Source organism: Tinamus guttatus, unplaced genomic scaffold (genome assembly GCF_059628265.1).
Source record: "Tinamus guttatus ecotype Peru unplaced genomic scaffold, ASM5962826v1 Tinamus_guttatus_pri_ptg000079l, whole genome shotgun sequence".
Taxonomy (NCBI): domain Eukaryota; kingdom Metazoa; phylum Chordata; class Aves; order Tinamiformes; family Tinamidae; genus Tinamus; species Tinamus guttatus.
The window spans coordinates 616,254-643,412 of record NW_028288613.1 but is presented as its reverse complement, the minus strand read 5'-3'; the positions used below and the strand labels follow the sequence as shown (position 1 = coordinate 643,412).

The 27,159-nt window shown below is 44.7% G+C and overlaps 1 protein-coding gene across 2 annotated transcripts; it reads left to right on the top strand.

Moving 5' to 3' along the window:
• Positions 1-305: 305 nt before the first annotated feature.
• PPP2R2D (protein phosphatase 2 regulatory subunit Bdelta) lies at positions 306-26,929 on the top strand. 2 transcript variants are annotated; one of them, XM_088520030.1, is made up of 10 exons: positions 306-352; positions 495-575; positions 12,679-12,776; positions 15,880-16,045; positions 17,691-17,803; positions 20,782-20,959; positions 22,058-22,222; positions 23,622-23,791; positions 23,878-23,969; positions 26,040-26,929. In XM_088520030.1, exons 1-10 carry the CDS (start codon positions 346-348, stop codon positions 26,317-26,319), a joined length of 1,350 nt encoding a protein of 449 aa, XP_088376156.1. In that variant the 5' UTR covers positions 306-345; the 3' UTR covers positions 26,320-26,929. The 2 variants fall into 2 exon arrangements, with proteins under 2 accessions (XP_088376156.1, XP_088376157.1); XM_088520031.1 differs by lacking the exons at positions 306-352; positions 495-575; positions 12,679-12,776; positions 17,691-17,803 and having other exon boundaries at positions 15,891-16,045.
• The last annotated feature ends 230 nt before the right edge of the window (positions 26,930-27,159 follow it).

The window sequence follows — 27,159 nt, the reverse complement described above, 5'->3', positions numbered from 1 at the left end:
GGGGCGCCGCGCTGACCCCCGCCCCGCTGCGCTCCGGCCCCGGTGGCTCCGGCTCCGGCCCCGGTGGCTCCCGCCCCGCAGCGCTGCGCTCCGGCCCCGGCGGCCCCTCACGCGCCCCGCGGGCCGCCCGCTCCCGCTCCCGCTCCCGCCCAGCGGCCGCACCGCCCCGCGGGCCGCCGGCGATGACGTCACCGCATCGGGCCGACCGGCAATGGGCGCCATTTTGAAACGCCGAGCCCTGCAGCGGCGGCAGCTCCGTGCGGCGGCCGCGGCCCCCCCGCTCCCGGCCGGCCCGCGCCCCCCGCGCGCCCCGCGGCGCCCGCCGCCCCTCCGGCACCGCGCGACATGGCAGGTGAGCGGGCGGCGCTGCCCGCGGCGCCCGGGCCGGGCCGCAGGGGCGCGGCCTGCGCGGCGGCGCCGGGCCGGGCCGGGCCGGGGGGCGGCGGCGGGGCCGGGCCGGGCGCTGCCCTCAGCGCGCTCCCTTCCCTCCGCAGGGGTGGCAGGCGGCGGCGGCAACGACTTCCAGTGGTGCTTCTCGCAGGTGAAGGGCGCTATCGACGAGGACGTGGCGGAAGGTAAGGGCGGTGCGGCGGCCGAGCAGCGCCCGCAAAACACGGGGAAGAAGCGAAAACGGGCAAAACGCGCGAGTGGAGGCCTCGCCCTGAGGCGCCGTCTGAGAAGGGGCGTCTAAGGCTCCCACCGCCCCCAGCCCCTGCACCACAAATCGCGGGTTTTTGGGAAGAAGCCTCGGCAGTCCCGCGCTGGCGTCAGCGGGGCCGCGCGCGAGGCGTTTTGCCCGTTAGCAGCGCTGCTTGGCGTGCGGCGCTGACGTGCGAAGCCTGCTGGGCTCTGCGGGAAAGTCCTTCAGTTATTTATTTATTTTCCCCAAATCTTCTATGTTTAGACTCTGCAAGTGGGAAGTGCTGTGTGGAAAAGTGTGAAGTATGTGTGAAATACAACTGTGCTCTTTATTTTTAGATTGTTTCCTGGGTCAACTGAAATAACTGTTTTTATTGTACAAAGTGAAAATGCTTCTAGTCCCTGCGTGTGGTTGTCGTGGCTTCTGGATTTTTTTCTGTTTTTTCCTGGATGTAGTAAACGTGTTTTCTTGCAGTCTGCTCTGGATAAAGGTTTTGATTGTTTCCATTTCCGTGCTGCTTGCTTTGGCATTCTGTTCAAAATAAGTGATGGATGGAATCGGCTTGAGAACTGCTTGAGGAACCAGTGCTGTTCAGTGGAGGTGGTGGTTTTCTTGCCTTTTTCCCCTCCCTTTTCCCTGGTGTGTTTTGCCAGGCGTGCTGCTGCTCGGCCCCTCCCGGGGTGCTCGTGCGGCCTGTTCTGTTCAGGGCAGTCGGGAGGCTCCGAAGGGCAGCTCCCTTCTCCTGCCTCCCACCTGTATCCCAGAGAAGTCGCCTCTCCGTGTTGGAATAAATACCCTTTTCCAAGCACCGTGCTGCTTTTGCTGCTGAGCAGCATGAGTCTGTGCCAAGCCAGAAGCTCCTTCTATTCGAATACCAGTATGCCTTAAACCGAGCTATCGAGCCAAGTGTTGAACGGCACTGCTCAGAGAAAATAAACTTGTGTTTCTGAAGAGGCAAGTCACAGGCTGTGCATTAGGTTAGAGAGGTAAAGGAAGATAGTGTCTCTGTGGTGTTCAATTTATCCTGGATTTACTCTTGAGTATTTGGGCTTTTTCTAGAATGAGAACTGCAGATTGTGTGACACCTGTGAATAATTTCACTTACTTCATAGGGCAGCTGATGTTGGAAATAGCCCTGCTGCAAACATTACACAGAACCACTGGGTTTACTGCTTTTGTAAACTTGTTTTATTTCTCTGATGTGGAAGAAAAATAGCTCTAAAAAGAAAATCTGAAAATGATCACATAAAATAGCTGCTAAATGTATTAAATAAAGATTCCTTGCTTAATGGTCATATGTACAGTTTATTCAATGACTGAAATTACAAAGCCTGGTAATCAGGGAACAAAAATAAATCTTTTTAAACTGTAGTTCTTGAATATACTTTATATTCAACAATTGTCTTTCAGATGTATTATTTTAATAAAAATATCAATTTGTCATTGCCATGCTAATACTATTAGGTTTGCAACTCCATCTGCATTCCTAGGATTTTTTCTAGCAAGGTCATTAATACAGGAGTTCACTTTCTTTTTTGTTTGGTTGTTTGTTTTGTTTTTGTTAGTTTGTTTTCTGTGTATTGACCCAGTAATCTTTGAAATCAATCCAGTGGTGTGTTTAACTAAAAGAACAGCCTTTGAAATAGATTGATCACATAAAAGGATGAGGAAAATGTATCAGTTATTGAAGTATATATATTTTTTTCTCCAGAGTGTTTTCTGCTTTAGATTCAAGGAGCAGGACTGGAGGAAATCAGTTATTGAATGAAATAACTGGTATTGAGGATAGTGACAACTTTCATTTAAAAAAATAAATTAAGTATGTGTTGTCGTGTGTGCATTTGACTGCAAACACAATGCTCTTGCTTGTGGAGTTTAGGGTTGTTATTCTTGGATTACCTATTTAGGAAGGAGGGAACATTCTAAATACAGGCCTCTTTTTTTATGTTGCCTGAGACCTAGTTAGTTTAATGATCTGAACAAATTGGAGAAAACACTCAGTATGTTCAAAAATTCTGTTTTGGGGAGCAGCAGGAATGCTGGCAAACAAACTATGAAAGTTAACGTTCTTTAATGTACAGATTTGCACTAGTCCCCTGGGCCAGATGTTCTACATATAATCTGTAACCACTTCTGGAGGTAATTAACAAAATGTATGTGTGTGAGCGTGTGAATCTGCCCTGTCTCTGTGGGGTGGGTGGGTATCGTTTTTATTTGTTCTTGCACAATATAGGTTTCCCAAATTGGCTTATATTATTGACAGGTTGGAAATCTTTGTCAGATCGTGAAGCTGCATGTTGCGGAGAGCTCAGGTTTCCCATTATTGATATTGTGGTTTCTTTGGGTTTCGTTTTTAAATAGCTCCCCTGCACCCTCCTTCTCCAAAAACAATCTCTGTGGGTGTTTGGACTGTGCTGAACTGTTTCCTCTGTAAGTGCTGTTTTAATTCAGTACTGATTAAATATATCTTCTAGTCTGAGATAGAAACAGTTCTAAGAACATGAATACTCCACTAAATGAAACGAGCGCTGCTTTCTGTCTGGAGAACTTCATTAGCTGAAGTCTTTACTTATTTTAAGTGTAACATTTGAAAACCTTCTAGAAGCAACAGAGGCTGATGCTCAGTTCTGCAAACAAGTGCAGGACATGGTGCCCTTCCCCTATAGCAGGGAAGAGATGCTGTGAAATCCCATTCACGGACTGGAGGGAGAACCTTTGAAAGCTCTTTCGTGGGAGCAGAACTCTTGTTCTGCCAGGAACGTTGCCTGTCATTGACTTTTTAATAGTAGTTGTCTTGTTGTATTGGATTTTCTGCTTGTTGAAAAAGAAAATGCTGATTTTGAAATCTCCAAATTGTAATTGGCATTTACAGCGCTGCTAAACTAAAAGGTACCTTGTTTCCTCATCAGTTCTGCAAATTCTGTAGCTCACCTTTTAAGAGATATTATAATGCAAAGTCCATGTATGCAAAATATAAGTAGAAAGCTATAATAAAAACATACTGAACTATAACTGCAGTTATTTTCAAGTTTAACAATGCTTCTTAGATTTAAACCCTTTTTACAAAATAGTGGTTTAAAAAACGTTCTCATATGTTTTTCAGGAATTTAACAACCGTTTTGTTATTATTTTCATATCTGATGTTTTTCACTTTTTTCCTCTTCCCAAAAGAGGTATAGCTAGTTGTCATCTATTTAAGCCTGAATGGAAGGAGTGATAAAGCAAGTTGCTATGTTTAAGTTACTAAGTTTTGGGGGCTTTATTTCTTGGTAAGAACTGGAAAAAAATCTGGTGAGGGAATTGTTGTTAAGTTGTTGTTAATGCAGTACAAATCTCTTCACCCTTAATAATTGGTTATTCTTGACAATCTCATGCCTTGCTAGAAGGGGCAGGTGAGTCTTTAAGCTGTTTGGGGGAGTTAACGATTCGTCACTATAAACAGCACATGCCAACACTTCTGTCCTCCCTAAAACTTTCTGCACTTGCCACTGGTTTATGCCGACATGTAATAGGTCCTCTTGCCTTGATCCTTTGACAGCTTTACCACTCTTCTGCTAAGAATCCCCAAAGGACTGTTGTTTCCACCATACAACTGGTAGAAAGCCACTATTTGTTTCAGACACCACAAATATCATCAATTTTCTTTCTTTGGTGTCTTCTGAGTTGTATTTTGTTCTGCTTAGTACCTGTGATTATATAAGATGGCCCTTAGGAGATGTTATGATATGTTTAAATGGGGACAAAAATAATAGTAATTTGGAAACAGTGGTGGCCTGAGCATGTGTTACATAGTGATTTCTAGTTGGAGAAAGTAGCTTTAATGTTCAAAGTAAACTTCTTTAATCACATTCTCTTTCTTACAGCTGAAGGACCAAGTTTTTTTTCTTCTCCTTAAATCTACGATGGGCAATTCATAAAAATGTTTTTCTTGGCAATAGCGTTTAATAGGGCAGGTTTTTGTGTGGCTCCGTCACCAAGCACACAGCGGCTGTGTGATGCCCCCGGAAGGTGCAGTGACTTCCTTACTGTACAGCGGCTGCTCCGACCAGGCGGTGTCCAGAGGTCCCTCCCGCCCTCGGCCGAGGTCCTGGGGTATGGCTGAGCGAGGAAGTAACACGGAGGGGCAGCTAAGGCAGCGTGCGGTGTGGGAACAAGGCTGTGCTTGTGGGCTTTGGGGGCTTCCAGGGAATCAGGCCTTTCTCCTGCCTCGTGCAATCCCTGGAGTATGGCTTCTCATCCTGAAAAAGCCCAGGCTTGCAAGCGAGGAGCTTCCCACTTTATTTCTGCCTTTTTTTTTTTAAAAAAAAAAAAAGGGGGGAGGGGGGCAAAAAGGCATTCCAGATTATCTTCAGAAGAAAAGTGTTCATGTCAAGTGATGTGTTCTCGTCTTCTGGAGAAGAATCTGTCTTGCCAGCTAATGTACTTTACTGTGGATTTAAAGAGTTACCTTTGTCATCGTTCTTCCTCGCATCTCTGTGTGACAGGGTAATGCAGGGGTCTTCCTTTTCTTCTTTTTTTTTTTTTCTTTTTTGAGGGGGAAGGAAAATTAGGATGTAGCAGAAGATATAAAAGGCAGTCAAAGATGATTCACAGATGCCTTGTTTCATGATGCAGGTTTTTTTTACCTGGCTGTTCGTTTTGTGAGGTAGATGCATAAAAGGAAGTTATGACAGTTGTGTCAGAAAAGTGCAGGGGTGCAGGTTTATGGACACAAGAAGAAAATGCCTAAGGCCAGTGAAAGATGCCAAGTGGAATATTAAAGAACAAATAAGAAAATTCCTTAAAAGGATAAGCAACCACTAGGCTACAGGACAAACTAGTATGTTTAGCTAGATGCTGTGTTGATTAAAAAGTGAAGCTGCAGGAATGCGTATTTCAGAAATGATCAATAGTCAGTTTGGTATCAGTTGTGTTGGGTATCAGTTGCAGAATTGTAAGGTGGGAATGCAAAAGAAAACATACAAAGTAGTGGTAATGCTGAAAATTATACAAGTTTCTAGATCTACTCTTAATCTGTGAACAGTGCAAACCACTGCACTTGCTCTCCCTGCGCTGTGTTATTAAACAGAGCAGTGGTTTGTGCCAGCAGTGGGTTGTGCTGCCTTCCGAGCTGTGGGGAGCTTTCATCCGTGCTCTCCTCATTGTGTCCTTTGTTGAGTACCATAAGATCAAGGGGAAGAAATACTTTTTTTTTTTTTTTTCTTTTTTAAAAAAAAAAAAAAAGACAAGCTGGGAAGATGGGGATGTTGCAGCTGGAAAAGCTTTACCCATTAAGACTTTTATTAACTCTTGTAACAAAAGTGCGATGGAGAGCATGATTAATTCTTTATTAAAATAATAATAATAACATGGACAATTGCACTTTCAGTGGGAGAAAGGTCACTGAAATTATTATTTCAGAGGTTAAAAATATATTGAGGCAACAGTCTTACAGAACACTGGATTATGTCTTGAATACTATCAATAGCCTCCGTAAGTTCTCCCTTCCCTGTAAGAAAGGGCACACAGCGAGCTGTGGCGAGCATGAAGGTAAAGCTTATTTCTGTCTTTCTGCACCTCAGCTGTACTTCATTTTTCTTGATGGTGCTTTACCCTTGCTTTGTGCTCTGCGCTGTCACTAGCATATATAGGCATCCAGGTGTGCTTTGAAAAAAGTATTTTGACCAAATATTAAGTTAGGAAACATTTTGTTTTGTTTTATTTTTTACTTTAGGAGCTGTTTTACAAGGGCTAGGAGCTGAGAACAGTATCTGTTTGATATGCAGCCTTGATCTAGGCTTGTTGCATAGAATCTGCATTTGCCCAGGAGCAAGTCAGTGAGAGAAAAATGAGGAGGAAGGGAGCTGAAGACTAAAATTCCCTGTTGGAGCCAGCCGGTGATGAGCAGGCCCACGTAATGGGCGACGCGCTGCTGGCGTGCCTGCCCCGTGGGCAGCGCGAGGGCAGGCTCTGCTGAGCAGCAGCGCGTGCGGCTGCCTGGCGCGAGAGCCGCCCGCCGCAGCGCCAGCTCCTCCCTGGTGCCGCGGCCCGCGGGGCCAGCACACACCTTGCTGCTAGCCCTGCTGCCGAGGGCTGCCGTGCGCTAGCTCTTACCTAGTGGCAGGTGCTTCTCAGGTGCTCTGCATCTCTAACTTGTGCTTGGATATGGTTCTGACTTGAATAGTAAGCAATGGGAAAAAAAGACATTGGTTGCTACATTTCTTCCTCCTTTGATTTGCTCTGTTCGCTCTGGTGACTCTCTTCATCTTCAATTACGTCGCTGTTCTTGTTGCTTTCACATTATTTTATTTCATTTCATTTGATTCTTCACTTCATTGCTCTGACATGTTGGTTCCTTGCTGTTCTCACATAAGCCCAGTTTACCCTGTTTTAAACCAGTTATGTCTTGAAGTGCTCTATCACCATCATCTGTTGCAAAGGGGAGTTCTGTTCGTTATGTTGGTTTTTGTGCTGGACTGTAGGAAATGGCAGATTCCTGCTTCCTGATGTCCAAGTGGGTTTAGCAGTTCATGACCAATACTCATCCCTTTTGACACTCTCTGCTTCGTTCCCATCGGCTGTGGGGGACAGGAGAGTTCCCAGTCCTCGCCTTCAGCTGCAGGATAAAACACTCTCCAGAATGCCAGTGGGGAGGAGGGGAAGGTGTGTCACCTTTGAGCTTAATTACAGGCAGAGAAATGTTCCTGCTATGTTTAGTTTCCTCTGGCAGCCTCCTCAGCAGTGCGTGCCAGCCATCTGGCTTGGTTCCGGAGCTGCTCGCTTCCTCCCCGAGCAGGAGCCTCTGCAGAAAGCAGCAGAGCCATCAAAGCAGCTCCTTCCTTGGGTCTCTAGGAGGGCTCATCAAAAAGGTGTTGCATGTTAGAGATCCCTCAAGGTAGGGACAGCAGGAAGAAAGTCTGCACACTTGCAGTTTTCCTCGGTGCTTGAACTAAGTGTGGACCCGTATGTTGTTCAATCTTCAAAAATGTAAAAGAGAGGGCTCCTAAGGAGTCAAAGCTGCCTCCCTTTCAGATTGTCCTCTAAAGCAGAGCGTGTTTGGCATCTGTCGTTAAACGTGTGAGGAGAGGGCTTCTGACAGCGGCGTCTATGAGCACCGTGAAAGAAGGAGCAAATGCTGATGCTGCTTGAATCTAGTTAGTGCTAAAGCGTGGTCCGCAGCCCCAGACGCACAAACCAACTGGGTCAGGTAAAACATAATTACTTTCTTTCAGTTTTTAGGTTTAACTAAATAGTAACGTGCAGCCATCTTTAGAAGGAGTATTCATGGTAACTAATTTTAGATATCTTAGATTTTCAGGTTGTCTTGCTTTCTCCATTACTGAAGCCAAGAGCCGGGCGCGTGCGGAGCGGCAGGCTCTGGCCGCGCTGGAGCAGCAAAGAGGGCAGCGAGTTGGCTGGAGCTGGGCGCCCGCGCGGGGCGCCCGGGGCACGCAGCACCACCTCTCCTCTGCTCTCCTTTCTCATCCTCAGGTAGCTTGTTCTTACAAAGAAAAGATGAGACATTGTGTCGGGAAACCAGGTTGATGATTGTATACGTAATAAGAAAAAGGTTTGACATATAATCAAAATACTTGAAAAATTCCAAAGTCAGTGTGGTCTTTCAGAAGCTGCAAACACTTGCTTTGTTCTTTCTCAAAGTTTTAAGCTGCCAGAGAAAGAAAGAGTGGGTGTAGATGGGTCAAGTACGCCGGGCAGTACATGGGGATTGATTTGGAGTGAATTTTGCAGTTTTGGGGGATTTTGCCAGTTTTGAAACAATACGGTGCTGAGAATGCTGGTGGAATTGCTCCAGGTTCTTCATGCTTCAGTGAAACCTTTCTGGAAGGAAAAGTAGCGTTAGCTCATACTTTTTTAATTGATTTATCATATTCTAATTTTTTCTTGGTAGCTTAGAGTACACACATACCATTATAACAGTCTTTCCCAGCTCTTTTAGTCAGCTCATATTTGTGTTTTACTTGGAAACAAAGTATGCTGGTAAAGATTTTTGTAAACTTTAAATAAAAATGGTCTAAACTTTAGGCAAAAATTAGAGCATTCTTGAGAGGAAAAAAAATCCTCAAACATGAGGCAAGAGGCAAGTATTCATTCGGATTTTTTTTTCCTTTGGAGGGAGCTCTCGGTGGCTTGTCAGGCAGCTCCATGAGAACGGCAGTCATGTGCTGCCTCCTCTAGCTTCTCTCTTCAAAGCTCTTTTCCTTTTTTCTCTCTGTCATCGCCCTATCTGAAGCGGAGCCGCTCTTGCTGCGCGTGGCACCTTGCGCTCCACCGCCGCGCCGAGCGCCAGGTGAGGTGGCAGCGCGGCCCGTCCTGGAGCGCGCTCGGGGCCGCGCGTCGCCCTCCCGGACGCGGCCAGGGCACCGGCTCCGCTCCAGCTTGCCCTTGCCCAGCTAGCTTGTTTGTGATGGATTTTTGCGTATCATTACAGTGACATTTAAAATTCCAGGCAGCGTTTTCCAGTAGGTAGTCAGTTGGGAAAGAGATGCTCTGCAGTGGCAGGCTCTGCATTTCTCATGCACCTTAAAGCAAAGTTGATATTTAGTGTATTTTGAGCAAATAAGTCAATATTCATATAGTATACACAGGAGAAACGACTAATCTTTTTTTACTTTCTGTAGCTATGAGAAAATGTTCTTTAGCAATTCATTTCTTTGAAATCATTGTATGTATTAAGGAATGATTTATTTTTAGCAGGACAAGTTAATGTTTCAGAGTAAAAATGATCTATATTTAAATGACTGTCAGATTTCATGGTGGTGCAGCAGTGTTTTTGCTAGTGGTGGGCCTTTAACTTAAGGGCTACTTAGTGTTTGAGAGGAGTATTGAAAATGCCATAACTTCCTCTACCAAATGATGCACCTCGAATTGAGTACCCCATCTGTTCCGTTCTGTTTTCCTTGTTTTTCACTTTCCCATGGCATCTCCTGAAGCACTTGTTTTTGGGTTTATAATTTAGTAATACTGAAATGCTTGCAACTTTAGTTATGCTTTAGTTAACTTTAGTAATGCTAGTATGCTTGTAACTATAAGACCCCTTAGCCAGTCAGCCATTTGTAGTGAGCTGTAATTTCCACATTCACACCATTTCGGCGTGTATTGGGCACGGAGCGAGTGTGCAATTGTGGAAATGCTTAACCTGGGTTGGTACTGAAGCCAGCAGCTGTATTAGCCACATGCAGAGGTGGGTTTGGGTTGATTCTGAATTTGCTTCCTTCTTGGTTTTCCAGTGGTTACCATGGAGGAAATGTTTGCTTTAAAACATTTCCAGGATTACTGTAAATCTATATTATGCAAAGTGTGTGGAGGCCTTGTTTAAAATGCTCAGAACAGTAAAGATAATTTTTAGCCAGCTTGCTTCTAAGTGTGGATAACAGTTTGAGGGGGAAAGGGGAGAATATATATCAAAAGGAAATGGAAATAAAAAGTTGTTCTTCAGGTTAGAATTCCAGGATAGTGGGAGAAGAATGTGCGACTTTGCTGCAGGTGTTCTATAGTTTTGCGTTTTGCTTTTTTCAGTGGATTCAGCAATTTTCCTTAGAGATTTCTGTCCACTCCCTCTTCCCCGGGTTCCTGGGAGTTCAACAGGTCCCGTCGTCCCCCCGGTCGGCACCAGCTCGAGCCTGCCGTGTCGGGGTGGAAGGATGTTCTGGCTCCGCTCGGTGCAGCGGCCTGGCCCGCTCGCACCGCGGGTGCTGGACATACGTACGGATCGCGGCATCGCACGGCGAGCTGCGCGCCCCGCCGCGGCGCCCGCTGACGGCTTTCTCCTGCCGGCGGCTTCTCGCACAACACGAAGCTTTGCTTTCCTTCTTGGCTGGGGGAACGATCCAATCCAAACCCTCTTCATGTACCTGGGATTAAGTTAGAGAAGTGTGGCAAGCTTTGCTAAAGTAAAATAGCGTATCAGCTTTTGAGGTGGCCAGCATTGTTCTGTTTTGGGGGTAGGGGGCATATCAAAGAAATGTTTTGGATCGCATGCACTAGCCTGTGTATTCTTGTAGCTTAACTGGAGCAAAAACCGTGAACAGAATTCAGTGGGCAGTCGGGGTGCTGGAAACGCCGCGGTCTCGGTAGCCTTCCGAAGCTCCGTTCGTCTGTCGTCTCCTCGCGTTGCTGGCTCGCGGCGCGGGTGTTAATGCACCAGTGACCTGCGGTGTCCTTAACCTTCCGGAGAGAGGGACACGGGTGCCGCTTGCATGCGGGCTGGCAGAGCTTGTTTCACTGCTTAAATTTCTTGTAGGCGTTTTAACTTTTAATGCAGAGGGTCAGTGAGGAAAAGTGCTATTGCTCTGCATAATTTATAGGTAAGTGGACTAGGTTGCTTTTTCATATCTGAGCTGAGTAAACAGCATGCTACTTTATATGGTGTCATGTCTTTTTTTAATGCATTATATAAATGTAGATATATATATGTAGATATAGATACATGTACTGTTACGTCTTAAGATTTTATTAGGTGTTACAAGGAGCTTGTAATACTATGGCAATTCTAAAATACAGGATTGTTTAGTGTTATCATTGTATCATCTTCAGTATGTAATTTATTGCAGCAAATCCATTTTAGCAATTTGGAGAGGGGAGGATTGTCTTGGGTTTTGTTTCGTGTGTATATGTGTTTTTTAAATACTACTATATATGCAGCCGCCTGCTGAAGCAAAATGATCATGTAGCAGAAACATAAAATTGGGGAATAAATTCTTAATCTGACAATTATGACCTGAAGATTCTGGCTTAGCCATTGTCAGTTTTGTTTTGTTTTTGTTTTACGGAAAAACAAACAAATCTTTTTGCAACCTTTTTACCATTAATATAGAAATGAAAGTGTCCAAAAGCAGACTAGTAGCATAACTTTGAAGGCTGGGGTAAATCTGTTCGGTTTTTCTTCCCCCATCAAAAATTCCTATACACTTGGAAGCAACTACGTGAAGGGGCCTGCTCATGATTTGGCTGTGGTGCGTTGGGACGGCTGCGAGTGCCTCAGCTCTGCCTGCTCGCGGGGTTGCTCGCAGAGGTTTAAGGTTCGAATCGAAACAACCGATGGAAAACGACACGTCAAAATCAATTTAGGAAAGTAACTTTTAATCTAGTTTCCAGTTACAGGCTGTGAAGCTATCTGATGCGGAATACTTCCAATTCTACAAATTGTTTTTCAACTGCATAATATAGTGAAATATTTCCATGCTGGCCGCTGTCACTGAGATTAAAATGTTTACTTAAAGCTGTGTGCCATCAAAAATGTGTTTTTGTTTTGTCTGATTGTTCGTTTTTACTGTGTGCTTAAAGCCTGGCACATTGACAGCCTTTAGGCAGCTCTCCTGTTGATGAGAGGCTCTTTGGCAGCTCCGCGGGTGCTGCGGCCTCGGCAGGTTCGTGGGCACGGCGCACGGCGTCTCCCCTCGGTGCCCGGCTTTGGTCCCGAGGCAGCCGACCTCGGCCGAGGCGCAGCGCCTCCAGGCTCCTCCTTGGGGCTCCAGTTTCTTCACCTGCCGTCGCCCCTGCCTCGTCTCTTGTTGAAGTGCTGATGATTCAGGAAATTAAACTGACAAACTTCTATTATTTGTTATTATTTTGGGGCCAGCTTTGTTTCCTGAACCAGCTGCCTGAATGATCAGCTTAGGGGAAGGCAGATATGTGCCAGTCTTTCTGTGGTCAGTTTAAGATGCAGCGATGATCCAGAGCAATAGACCAGATGAACCCTTCTAATATGGTCCCCCTTTTGGAAGCTCTATCCAGGCTCGTACGTACACCAGTATTTACTGTCAACAGTTAATCCCAGTAGAATATGCAGTTTACATTCTTAAAGCAGTGTGCTTTCTTTTATGATTGAACTTCAAAGACACTTCACCGAGAAAGTGTTTTACACTGGAAAAATAATAATTGACTGGCTTTGAAATAAGACATAATTTTTAGTTACAATGATGTCACTCATAGTTTTGCTATTGCCTTAATACAAGTTGAGTAATTTTGTGATGAAGTCTTGAAACATCTTGATTTGCTTTACACACTACAGTGCTATTTTATTTCTGTTCTGTTTACAGCTGATATTATTTCAACAGTTGAATTTAATTACTCTGGCGATCTTCTTGCAACAGGAGACAAAGGTGGCAGAGTGGTTATATTTCAAAGGGAACAAGAGGTCAGTACCATGAAAATAACAGCGCTATTACACCGCTCTTGTGTTGCACGGTCTCGCTTTACCTTTTCATGCTGCAAAGGGTTGGATTGTTTTCCAAGAAAACACCAAATTGTCCAAGTTTCTGACTGTCTGCCTCTTACTGAGCTCGGTAGGTTGGTTTGATGGTAACCCCCCCAAAAGGCAAAGATGACCACTTCATATATGTGCTTAGTGTGCTCAGTATCATTGCGCAGAATTGCAACTCTCAGGCTGATTTAAGGAAAATACTGATGTTTTTGAAAACAGTCTATAAGGAAGCAAGCTTATAAATGAGAGCACATGCTAAGCTGCAAGGAGAGCAGGAAAAGCTGGTTCAGGAATTGCAGACTCTGGAGCCCTGGTGCTAATCCCACGGGAGCAGCTACTTCTCCCGCAGCGCTGGGGCAGGCGCCCGCTGCAGGGCTGCACGGGTGCGTTCCTCAGCCGTGTGCCCTGGAACAGGCACTAAACGCTGCCTTACTGACTGGGCCCTAGGCACACACGTGCTTCTTCTCCCTTTTACCTGGGAGAAAAGATTGAACTTTCCATGTGGCATTTTTCCTGCCACTGAGCAGCATGCTTATGTCTTCCTTTGAAGAACTGATGAGAATTTTGAGCATTTTTTTTGCATAAGAAATGTCCAAGCTGAGCATGGAATTTTAATTCAGCTTTTTTGTGCCTGAAGCATACTACTCTTAGGTATATATATATATATTTTTTTTTTTTTTTTTTTAGCAGAATCCCACTTTTGTTGTATGCTTCAGGTAATGCTTAGCTAATGAGCAGCTTCTCAATACTTTGCCTTTCATCTTTGCTATAGTACCATTTATAAAACATTGTACTCAAGGCTATTTATCAGTTTTCAAAGGAGGATTTTAAGGGAGGGTGTCAAGAGACTGAGACCAGACTATTTTTGGTGGTGCTCAGTAATAGGATGAGGGGCAACAGGCACAAAATGAAACTCAAGACGCTCCATGTGAACATGAGGAAAAACTTCTTTAAAGTGAAGTTAACAGAACACTAGAAGAGGTTGTGGAGTCTCCTCTGGAGATACTCAAAACCCCCCTGGACACAATCCTGTGCAGTGTGCCCTTTTGTAGAGCAGTTGGACTAGAAAATCACTAGAGATGCCTTCTAACCTCACTCATTCTGTGATTCTGAGAGGCAGTAAAATGAAAATGCTGTTGCAGGAAAAGCTGCTGAAAGGTTATGTTGCTACAGCTAGAGAGCTCGTAGCCCGTTTATCACGGTGTGCTGCGTAGACTCCCCGCAGCGAGCTCGAGGTTGACCGTGTGCGCGTGCTCCACGTCCCTAGCTCGCCGGTGCTTGGCCAGAGCAGCACCCTGGTTGCTGTCACTTGGATGCTTAGTGCTCGCTTGGTCTCCAAGTCAGAACCCTGTCCGGTCAGCTCCTCAGTCGAACTCTCCACCTAGCAGCTGGGCTGCAGGAGAGGAGGCCGTGCGAGCAGCCCCCTCCTGCCCTTCCCCGCACGGGAGGACTTTTGGTTTTGTTCCTAACTTCACTGCTAGACTTCCCAAGACTCCCCTGTGTGTTACCTGCTGGGAAGTACACGTGCCTAGTGCACCATCACCTCCAGTTAACCTTCTTCCTACCCATGTTCTGCTTGGGACTCACAGAACTCATGGTATCAACTGACCGCAAAAGCCAAGCTGCTCGGTCTCTTGAGACAAGTTTAACACATTTGTTTCATAGCTTTTGATTTTTTTCCACCCACAGCAGTTGCATGTTTCAGCTGATCTAAGCCAGCACAAGGCAAGGCTGTGTCTTGGAGCAAAAGTACTCATGTCATGCACAAAGCTACAGAACTTCTGCAGAGGAGGAAAGAAATTAATCAAATGATACTGAAAATACAATGAAGTAGAATCTTGGAGTTTAGACGAGTTTTAGATTAGGTAATAACAACCCAGTGTAGGTATAAATTTTCACACAGTCAACTAAAACTGCATATTGTGGGAGACAGCAGGAGAAGCTGGCCCAGATAACCTCGCGGAGGGCTGCGGAGCAGAGCCGCGCCGTGCCTGCCTCGGGGCAGCACGGCCCTTCCCGCAGCCGCTGCCCGCCCCTGCTCCAGCGCTTCCCAGCTCGGGTTTATGGAGTCCAGAGCTTCTGCGGGGGGCAATTCCCCGTCACGCCAACTTCCTGGAAAAGCCAAGTAACCACGTACCTCAGATCTGACCCTGCCAAGCAGTGCAGGTTTGGGACTCTGATCTGTCCTTGGTACATCACCTACCAAACGAGAATAATGCAAAGCTGGATGAGGGAAAAAGTTGTTTGGCTGTTTCCAGGAGTCTTTGGTATATCATGATGAATGTTATAGAAAGGCACAAATAAAAATGTGCTCGTTCCGTGTCACAGAATTTCTATAAAGAAAAGTTTTGTCAGAGCTTAAATATAAATCTTGATACCGCTTCTGTGTGCTGTATTTCCTAAGGAGAGTAGGAAAAGAGCCAGCTCTAATGCTTGATCTTTCTGGCCCGTCAGTCGTGACTCCTTATAGTTATGTTTATAAAAACAGGACATACAGCACAGTAATTAACATTTGATGGTCTGGAAGCCCAGCGCTGTGCCCGTACCTTGGTGAAGGGAGGAGTGAGTTTTGGGTATGGAGATAAGTGGGAAAACAAATCCCTTGAAGGTTTACACTTTAGGACATAGCTAATTTCTCTGCTCAGTTTTTGTTGAAACTGGTTGGTAGCTGTAGGACAGACTAAGCTCCTCTAAACAAATGCAGGAACTCCTTTGCAAGCAACATGCCTCTTTAAAGTACTTTTTTTGTCTAGTCACAGAAGCCGTTCTATTTTATTTATATATATGTATATATATATATATAAAATATATGTATACTTTTAAAAAATGTAAGTCTGTGTGCATTATAGCGATGCTACACTGGATACTGTTGTGGAGTAAAAATACCAAATTCATCAAGATGTGTTGTAATAAGTTTGCTTTCTAGCTGACACTTTACTAACTAGCTGTTAAGTTTGTGCATGCAATTACTAACAAACTGAGTTTCAAGAAATTTCTAGTGAACATCAATTTCAAGTAACGCTATGTTTCCTTTCAGAATAAAAGCCGTCCTCATTCTAGAGGAGAATATAATGTTTACAGTACCTTTCAGAGTCATGAACCTGAGTTTGACTACTTGAAAAGTCTAGAAATTGAGGAAAAAATAAATAAAATTAGGTGGTTGCCGCAACAGAATGCTGCTCATTTCCTGCTGTCTACAAATGGTAAGGACACTTTATTTTTGCAAAAAGAGCTCTTTATACCTCACTTAAGTATTATCATGCCCTTGATCCATCTGTGGTTTTTGGGGTTGTTTGGGATGTGTTAATCTGTGTAGAATGTCTTGGCTGTGTTGCTCGGGTTCCCGATCTCCCGCAGACGCGCAGTGACGCGGCGGCGCGCCAGGCACGGTCCCGCTCTGCGGCTGCGCCGGCCGCGCCGCCGCTCTGCCCGTTTGGGATCCCGTCCGAAGGGCTTCTCCCTGCGCTAACCGTAGTGGAAGTCTTGACAGTATGGCTGATGCTTCAAAATGAGGATGACCAGTGATTTTCTGATGCTAGATGTCTTTTAAAGATAAGCATTTGTATTTGGAGCACTGCGACTGCAGTTCTCTGGCTTTCCCAGTCCACAGACACGTGCATCTATGCGTCTTTAGAAGAGCCCAAACCTTAAAAGGCAACAGTTGTGTTAAAAATAGTAACTTGATGTGTTTTCTTTGCAGACCTTGTAATTTTTGCATTACGTCTGCATATTCTAAGTTGGAAAGGTAGCGATGCCACCTTTTCTGACCTATTAATATTTTTTCTTCCACTATGGTATCTTTTGTTATTTATGCTACTGGTATAATCAATGCTATGATTATTAGGACTGTTTAACTTTATTGTGCCATGGAGCAGGCTTTAATATGTAAAACTATGCATGGAAATACCTGCTTTTCTTGTCAGAGGGATAGGTGTTGCTCCTAAGAGTTAAGATCACTTTTTCTTATACTTAACATCATTTTCCTACTATGCAAAACTTTAAAAGCAAGAATGACTCCTTTCTATAGTACTCTGAAATCTTTGATCTAATTCATATGAAATTGAAAGCAGTCTTAATCTTAAATAAAAGGAAAGAAACAGAAACTCAACCCTTACATGCTTTAAGAGTAGGTAGATTTTGGAGGAGGTGCTTGTTTCCAGACACCTGCACGTCTTGTTCTTGGTTTCTGTGCTCCCATTGCACTTCTGGAGAGGCTTCCCTTAGACCTGGGCAGAAGCCGCCTTTGGCCAAGGCGTCCCCAGATCATGGCACAGGCTCCCCGCTGCCGCCTGGGCTCTTAGCAGACCCTTGGAACCAGCTTGGATTTCCTTAATTTAAAGTAGTTATAACTAATCCATGTTTTCCTATTTCCCCCTGCCCCGGTATTTCTCCCCTTACTGGAAAGGGGTTAGTAGTCAGTGCGGGACTCGGCAGTGGGTTTCAGTGGTTGGGGAGTGACACCCAGCTTGGGACGGGTAATCGCAGTGTCCGACAGCCTCAGTGCCCTGTTGGGCAGGTGGAGACTTGTGTTTCAGACCAAACGCTGCCGCAGGAACATGGAATCTACGATTCCCCCTGCGGAGACCTGCAGCGCTTTCCCGTTCCCGCCCCGGGAGTGTGTGTTTGGGCTTCTTAAGGAACCGCCTCTGCTGCTGCCTTAGACCTGCCCTGTGTGTAGGGAGCCCTATATTTTGTATCATATTGTTGCTTAAAGGACTCCAGCAAGGTTCTTTGTGGCAAACAGTGGACACCTAGATGCAGAAATAACACCTACTCTACTGACTTGTTATTTAGTGACTGATTTTAAATTTAATTCATTTCAAGGATGTGAATTTTTGTTGGTTTTAGATAAAACTATTAAATTATGGAAAATAAGTGAAAGGGATAAAAGAGCCGAAGGTTATAATTTAAAAGATGAAGATGGAAGACTTAGGGATCCTTTCAGAATCACAGCGCTACGGGTATGTTTCTGCTCTTTGACATTAATTTTTTTTTTTTTTTTTTTTTTTTTTTTGCATTTCTTTACCTTTGTACTGCCAAAGTTGTCATCTGAAATGTGTAGACTAGAAATGTTATTTTGGTGAGGGACAGTGAAAAATGTTTGTAAAATGGAGATAATTATAAGGGCATACCTATTAGTTTGGTTTGGAAAACTTAAGACAGACCTCCAGGGCTATAGTATTTTGTTACTAGCTTTCTAATATGCTTTTCTTGGAATATTTTAGCATATTTATAATGGATTTGATTGTTTTTCTTTTTTAATTAAAATACTTGGCTACAGACAGCATTACTCCACCTGAGTATATTCCAACTGGCTATAAATAAAGAGATTCCGATTTCTTGAGAGCTGTTAAAAGATCGCAGACTAGAGAGATTCCGGATTAAAATTACAGCCGTTCCAGGTGTTGCCAGTTGACTGCTGTGCTCTGGTCTCGGCTTACAGCAATCTGAATTCATATTTTGTTCCTGAACAGTCCTCAGTTTTGGGGCAGTATTAAGAATAGCAGTGAAGCCTTCAGCCTGCACTTTCTAGATAACGTGAACCTTTGCACCTTGTTACTCTGGCTTAGCTACCCCTGGAGAGTGTGACGTGCTGTAGCCACGTTTATTCTAAAAGCAGTGGTGTTTCAGGAAAAAAAAAATGCTAATTTGTAAATTCTGAAACTCCTCAATGTGTCTGGAAAAATAATAATTTCTCTTTACTTTGCACCATATGAATTATCATCTATGTCTAAGGGTGGCTTCTGTTCTGTTGTTTGGTCCAAAAGGAAAATGTGCAGATCATTGCAGGATGAGAGGTGCTGGGTGATAAGCCACAATAAATTTATTCCAGCTAAAAGTAGAATGAACTAGCTGCTTTAAAGTATCTAACAGAATAATGGCAGAGCGTTTGCCATGTTCTAGTCATCTCTTCTTTGTGGCCGAGACATCAAAAGTGCCCTCCACTGAATGTTGCTGGATGCCTGGGGGACTCGGCCGACAGGATTCGGTTGTGTTGAGCTAAAGGCTCTTAAACTTGTTCAGAGCTTAAGCACAACCCCTCCGTCAGGATGAAGGCCGGTCCCCAAGGGAGCGTGCCGGGGGGCGTGCGGGGAGCCCTTGCGTTGCGGCCGCGGCCGGCCCGCGTGGGCGCCCCGGCACGGGCAGCCCGCCTGCTGCCGGGAGCAGTTATCCGCTCTGCAGTTAGCTTTTTCCCTCGGGAATAATGTTTAAATGCTTAAGCTGAGTGTCGGGAATCCTGCACCGAAGTGGAGAATTTTTTTTTAAGAGCTCAGTTCTGGGCATTTGGGAAACTTAATGTTTTTACTGAAGGCTTGGGGTTTGTTTGTTTTTTTTTTTCCTCCACCTTTGTAATGATCTGTGAGGACAGACTTAGTGCTCCAAACTCGGGACCATTTAAAGCATGAACTCCTGAAATGGAATAATGATTTCTACCATAAATGGGAAGTAAACCAGGATCCTCGCTGCTTTCCGAGCTTGTTGCTATTGACATTTCCTGGGATTATACAGTTCATTCTCTCTTTAAAACGAGTATTGAACTGGAGCTTTAGATACACACTTAGGTTTACATGTGAGGTCGTCTTGGTAAAGGGCATCGCTGTGGAAGTTATCTTTCTATTCTATATGTGGGAGCCAAGAACTGACTTGGACCTTCAGATTAGAATAGCTAAAACCAAGGAAATTGCTGATAAACTAGATGCAGTACCTTAGACGGCAGTGCAGTGGCTGAAATGATGGAAAAAAAGGTACAAATTCGAGTTTGGCTTCTACAATGCTGGCCTTACATAGGAGCAGGCTACCCGTCTAGAAACACTGAGGCCATATTCCAGAAGAAATGTGTGAACGTATTTTAAGCACTTGAATATATTTAGGAAGCAGCAAGCAGAGGGGGAAGAAGGCATCAAAAAGGAAGAACCTCCCTCTTAAAAGTTAATCTTCCAAATTTGCAGCCTTTCTAGGAAAGGGCGCTTGGGGTGAGCTGCACACGCAGCATCCCCCAGGAAGAGCGGGGCAGAGGAGAGGGAGCCCTCCCTCGGCGCGGCGGCTGCCCCGTGCGTGGCCTCTGCGTGCGGGGACAGGCACAGCAGTGCCGCTGCCCTTGCGGCAGAGCAGAGCGCAGCGCTGCTGCTGCCCCTTGGCACTGGGGGGTTTCTCGTGTCCCCGCTGAGCAGGAGCCGAGGGTTAGGAGCCGCCGCGGTCACGCAGGAAGCTTGCCTCAGCCTCGGTAACGGACGGAAGTCGGTCATTACCGCTTGTGATGCAAACGCGCCAGGAGATGGACGCGGGGAAGGCGGTCACGGAGCTCTCCGATAGTGACCCTGTGTGCCAGGAGGGTCCTGGGCGCACAGCGTGGCTCCTGCCTGCGCAGGGAAGCGCTGCGCTCTGCGGGACGGCGCGGGCCAGGAGGGCAGGGTGGCCATGGGCCATCCCCAGCTTCGTGTGCTGGTCAGTGCTAGACCTTGACACGGGTCGAGGGCAGTTTGGCAGGTACAGCTTTCTTGCTAACTCTTCCCTTCATAAGCCTCCCTCTAATCCGAGGGCAGGGGAGAAGTGCTCGTTTCAGTACGTGTGTTCCTGGTGGAGGAGGTACAAACTGCTGCGCTTCACAGGTAACTTGCAGAAGTCCGTGTCAGGCCTTTGTGTGGTACAGTGGTAAGGATTAGAAAAATACTTAGAACTAGAGAAAGGAAAAATCCAAATTCTGTTTTTAGCATTTGCCATTAGGTAAAGCATTATGTATTTCTTAACTTGGGTTTTGCAGCTGTGCTTATTATCTTCTGGTGTTTTTGGAAAAATTTACATTCCTGATGGGAAGATTGGGGGGGCGGGTAGGGAAAGCAGCAGGCTGCAGTTGGGACCCATAGAGTGGGTTAGTTTAAGTCTTCTGAAACAAACGCTGCTTTTAAGCCACATTTGACTGTTCTTTTTCATGTTTTAGGTGCCGATATTGAAACCCATGGACCTAATGGTAGAAGCAAGTCCCAGAAGGATATTTGCAAATGCACATACTTACCACATAAACTCTATTTCAGTAAATAGTGATCATGAAACATACCTTTCTGCAGATGACCTAAGAATTAACCTATGGCATTTAGAAATCACAGATAGAAGTTTTAGTATCCTTTTTTTCTTTTTTAATTTGTCCTTTTTGAACCACAGAGCACATGTAAGCTGTATGTTTAACAGAATCACTTGAATTTTACTGATCAGAATAAGTGTTTTACTCCAGATTATTCTAATCTGTGGAGGTTTAGTGCAGGGAAAGGAGGCCTTTGGATGCTCTCATTCGTTCATGAGTTTGAGCGTTCTCTCAGTGGGAAACTTGGTAAAAATACAAACTACCTGCAGTATCTAAAAAGAAGCTGAGGACCTTGGGATCATTCTTTATTTATGGAGTTCAGAGTTTGTTTTAAATAAGAGCAGAAAGATGAAAAGTAGATCATGTGTTACTGCAAATTCTATTTTCCAAAGTTTAAGGTTTTTTAGCTATCTGAAAGAAAGAAAAATATATTCTTTGAGTTTTCCATGGCAAATAATATGATTAACAATAGAAAATACTGGAAAATCTTTTATTTTTCCAGTCCTGCAAATCCAGAACTGTATAGTATGTCCTACATTGGTAAGTTTGCAGTAAAGTAGCAGTTGCAGAAATGCAAACAAAGCATGCTTAAGTTTTCTAAGGCCTTGGGTAAATGGAGAGAGAAGGTATCTTCCTCGTTCAGCAAGAAGGCATTGTAAAAAGGAGGTTCGAGAGGGCGTCTGATATTTCTGCATAAGCTTTAACTCACTGGAGGCTTCTCTGGCACTGTGGAGGCTAAATTCATTCTAAGAACAATCTCCTCACTCTTTGGGTTTTTTTAATGTTACTACTATGCAAATAAAGAGCTTATAAGAAAAAATATGAATTCTTGGCTCTTTGTGCTTCTGTGGATAGATCTAGCTTATGTTTTGGGATCCATTCTGTAACTCATTATTCTGCTGTTCCTCAGTTATTTCCAGCATGCCTTTAAAAAAAAAATCTAGATTTTACAAATCAATTTTAATCAGGTCACTTTTACTTTATGTAAATTGCACATAGTAGAAATCAAGATCTTGCCGTAATTCTCTAAACTGGGTTTGGGTCTATCTTCAATTTTATTTATTTTTTTTTTATGGCTATGTGTTAGAAATGATTTGAACATAAAATGTTGTTTGCCTTTACCCAAGCCTTCCAGATATTGTAGATATTAAGCCTGCTAACATGGAGGAGCTGACAGAAGTGATCACTGCCGCGGAGTTCCACCCTCACCACTGTAACGTGTTTGTCTACAGCAGCAGCAAAGGAACTATTCGACTCTGTGACATGCGTTCTTCGGCTCTCTGTGACAGGCATTCAAAATGTGAGTTAGTATGCACGGCTTTGTTCTGGTTTTTGGTGCAAGATAGACTGTATAGGTATTCTTTTTATAAATAAAAATGCCAAGTTCTGCTTCTTGGTATAGAACTGGTAAAGAATTTACAAGGTAAGGGGTGGTAGTTTTGTAGAATGGAACATTTTAATTGTCTTGTTCTAGGCCATCAGCAAGCAGAAGTGTAGCATGAGACTATTGACCATCTGACTGTGCTCCTGTTTACCCATTTATGCATCATAAACTGATGGGACAAGTGCTTTTGGCACCAGTGAGACCTGTCTTCTGTCCAGACTCAGTCTTGGTGCTTCTCAAAGGTATCTGCTTAACAAATGCCAGTTCAGGGCAGTTTATGCAACTTTGCACGTTAGGAACTGGTCTGAGGCTCCCAGAATAAATCTGATTTGTGCCCATTTGCACCCGCTGGGATGGAATTTGCCCTGAAGGCAGCCCGAGGGTGGGACGGGAGCGTGCTCGCCCCGAGCCCCTGCCCGCCCGTGGGCGAGGAGGGCGCGCAGTGCGGCGCAGCGCAGCGCGGGGACAGAGCTGCCCTGGCTGCGCGCCGCCTCCTGTCCCCTGCACTGCTGCACTCGCCGTGGCTTCGCGGGGGCGTCGGGCCTGTGGGGCGACCTGCCGTGCTGAGCCTTGCAGGTAAGCGTTCTGCAGCGAGGAGACGAGGCTTGTGTCGCTGCAAAGAATTATCTGTGCGCTGCAAGGCATGAATGCTAAGCTGGGTTCACTTCGTTGTTAATCATGATATTTAGTTATTAGTTGTAAAACTTCGTTCTTAAATCTTGTTTTAAAATGCTTTTTACTGAGTAACTTCTGTTTAAAAGGGTCTGCTTAAAAACAAAGCTAGGCAGCTTGTTTTGGGAAATACTGACTTTGAAGATGGATGCACACATAATACTGTTCTAGCCTCTTCCTAAAATTGTGCCAATTTCTTGTCAGGTGTTGATACTAGTACTTCATTTCAGTTGATTTTACAACTTTGAATGTAAAAATATATCACGCTCAAAATATATTGCTCGTGCAGTAGTATCTTGCATTGGAGTTGCTGCTGCACTTTCTCACTGCTGTTCAACAGTAGATCAGTGGTGTTTATTGTATCCACGCACCATTTTCTAACTTCTCGTTCATCCCTGAAACCTCTGCACTGTAGCTTGCTGATGCTGTGCTCCGAGAGTGTGTTGGAGCTTGGCATCTAGCAAACTGATGGCTAGGGCCTAACATTGTTCCAAAAGGCTATTTTAGAAGACTGTTTATTTTAAAATAAGGTTGCTGTTAAACTAGGATTACGACTTCGAGTTGTTTCAGTAAATAATTGGATAAATATTGGAAGATGAAGAAGTTGCTGGTGGTTTCATTTGTAACTATCTTTTATCTGCAGTTTTTGAAGAACCTGAAGATCCTAGCAGCAGATCATTTTTTTCAGAAATAATATCGTCGATATCTGATGTGAAATTCAGTCACAGTGGTCGATACATGATGACGAGAGACTACCTTTCAGTTAAAGTGTGGGATCTCAATATGGAAAACAGGCCTGTAGAGACATATCAAGTATGGTGGTCACCTTTTCTTAAATGTTTTTTTCGCCCTTCTTTTTCTTTAAAGCTCTCTAATATCATTTTAAATGTTTCAAAAAGGTTCATGAGTATCTTCGAAGCAAGCTTTGTTCCCTTTATGAAAATGACTGCATCTTTGACAAGTTTGAATGCTGCTGGAACGGTTCTGACAGGTAAGGTATTTAGGGGATTTGGGGTTTGTTTTTTGTCCAGCCCCCTGCCCTCCCCAACTCTGAAACTTTTTATCTAGTTTTGAAGCACAGACAGTCCTCAGCTTTACTGGTTCAGATGTATTGACTTTGCAAGAAGACTTCAGTTGTCAGTCGTCCACCCTCAAGTTACAGGAGTAGAATAAACTTTTGCCTGTGAGTTTATTTCTCACCTGAGTCATCGAAGCTTTAAAGAATCAGGACTTTCTGTTTTAAGCCTTAACCCATGAATGGGGGGCTTGGGTTTTGTTTTCAGCAGGGATACAAGAGTGCACGTGCAGTGTGCATTATAGTGCACTAGTTTTAGTATCTTAGCACTGTTTAATACGTTAGATCTTTTTGTGCTTTCTTTAGGCTGAGGAGAACAAAACCAGTTAGATAATTATGTATCCAGAGTAGTGGTAATGCTTGTCTTGCAAATGGTAGGGGCATTGTAAGTGGATAGCAAAACCAGTTTTATTGACCCAAATGAGGTGTGTTTCCTGTCAGTAGATATGGTAAAATCAGGTATTAACTGCTTTTAAAATGCACTTAAAACCCCTGGAAGAGATCATGGCAGATCTGGCTTTCATACTTCATGCTGGCATGTTTGCGAGATACATTCATATTTCAGATTTTTTTGTAGGAATTATATGTAAAACTGACTCGCCTGTCCCCAGGTAGTTGTGAGCTGTTCAGTGGAAAGGCGTTAGCTTTGGCTCGATGGTAACGGGGTGAGGAGAGGGGGCAGCTTCGGCCTCACCGCTGTGCTGAGGAGCGGGGCCCTCGCAAGGAAACGGCCACCGCTGCGGCTATCCGCTGTCCTGGCCGAGGAAAAGAGCGTGTCCATGTCGGGGCGGATCTGGAGAGACAAACCACCGGGAGGGAGGGAGGGAGGGAGGGAGGGAGGGAGGGAGGGAGGGAGGAAAAGGCTGCCGGGATCAGTAAATCGGGAGCAGCCCGTTAACTTGAAAGGATGTCCTTCAGCAGTTAATGGCACTGCTGCTCTTCCATCGAGCAAGTCATTGTGCTGTGTCGCTCCCATTTGAAAATATTTGCAGTATCTAATAGAAAATATATAAAAGATGTGGTACGTGTTCAACTGCTGAAATTGCAGCAAAATGGACCCTTGTTTCTAGAATTGCTTGAAAAAGAAATCTAGTCAACCTTACATTAGAAAGGTGGATGTCATTAAGTTTAGACGTATTGTCCATTAGGTAACATGTAATAACCCAGTTTGTCATGGCTTGTGATGTTGTCCTCCCTTTGGAAAAGGAAATTCCTCCCCTTGGTGCATTCCCTAGCACAAGCCCAGCAGTGTGTTTTGTGGTGATAGTGTCTCAGTTGGGTCCCAGCCTTGAGGTTTGTGTGGCATTTTTTGTTTTAGTTTTCTGTTTGGTTGCTGTTTTTGTTCTATAAATATAAATATATATATATATATATATATATATAAATATATATATATAATGCTTTAGCAAATACTATGATAAGGCTGAGGCAGTTGAGACCTTAACAATCAGTGGGGTTTCTGCCTCTTGGAAATGGCTTTTTTAGGTTTCAGGTGGTAGACACAAGTGTTTATGTACAGTGCACACACAAAATGGAAGCCAAAATTTCAAGCAAATTGCTTTGTGAAAGCTACAAGAAAGATGTTCCTTGGGAGTTAGTTTTTGAAAGCATTTTTGGAAGCATTTTTTCCTGCCTGTTTTAGAAGTGTTTTTTCTGCCTTACTCAGAAGTTAGGCTCTGTACATAGCGAGTGGGAAATGTGTGAGGGGCTGCTCCCCAGAGTGGGATTCCCTTTGTGGTTGAGGGAAGCTTCCCCGCGGCAGATCGTGTGTGTGAGCGTGGCCAGCGCGTGTCACCAAAGGCAGGGCCTGGCATGGACCCTGTGCGTGAGCTCAGCAGCCCCCGAGGCTCCGCGCTCGGAGGGGAGCGTCTCCGGGGCCGGAGCGCCGCGTTCCTGCGGGCACAGGTCCTGCTCCGAGGGGAGCCGGGGCCGGGGCGCTGCCTTGGAGACACGGCTCGAGCGGGCTCCTCTTCTCTCCCTGAACAGCGCCATCATGACTGGCTCCTACAACAACTTCTTCCGAATGTTTGACCGGAACACGCGGCGAGACATCACCCTGGAAGCGTCCCGGGAGAGCAGCAAGCCTCGTGCCATCCTGAAGCCGCGCAAAGTGTGCACGGGTGGCAAAAGAAAGAAGGATGAGATAAGCGTTGACAGTCTGGACTTCAACAAGAAGATTCTGCATACAGCGTGGCATCCCATGGAGAACATCATCGCCGTAGCGGCCACCAATAATTTGTATATATTCCAGGACAAAATTAACTAAAGATGACTTACCTGCAGACAGAGTCGTCGTCTTGCATAGTTAAGCTCAGTTGTTTTCTGTAAAAGAGAAGGCCTTGTTGTCCTGCGAGTGAAGAACATTGATGCACTTACTTCCCTTTAGATAAAGGAGAGAATCTGGCCTGGGTCTTGAGCACGTGGGGCAGTTCTGCCTGCGGGAGGGCAGGGGGAGCGTTGCGGTTTGCTGAGAGAAACCCTCTGGAAGCAGAACTGGTGGACACTGCTCAATAAGGCCAAGACTCAAAGCAAATGTATTTATTTAAGTCTGAGCCTTCCTTTCCAGTTTATAGACCAAAAATTTAACACCCAAGAAGAAAAATTGTCATAAAAATGTAATTTCTATCTCTCGCGCTCTTTCTCTGCTGTAATATTTGGGCCTTTTGAAACATATATTGTGCTTAATGCCTGTAAACATTCCTCCTCTGGCCTGTATCTAGGCTTAGGTGTTTTTACCTTTGAGCACTTAAGTAGGTCTTGAGTTGGGTTCATAGACAGGTTTCCAGGAATATTTACTCACCAACTGTATCTCTAAGCACACCTTCTGGTGTAAACCACTTAATAAAATTACAAGCTATAAAAAGTGTTTTTAAATCTGAAGGTATGTATTCAGTCTTTTTATTTTTTTATTGCATGTACTGAAATTGTGCAGAATAATTCTCATGGGAAGATTTGACAATGTTTGTCCCAAAACACTGATTTTTAGTAGACTAATTGAACTACTTTGTGTAGTATTTCAAAATCTAAATTTAGTTTCCATAAAATTGTCACACAGTTTAAGTTGCACTGTTTTTGTCAAATGCCATCTGCGTACCAAATAGGAGTT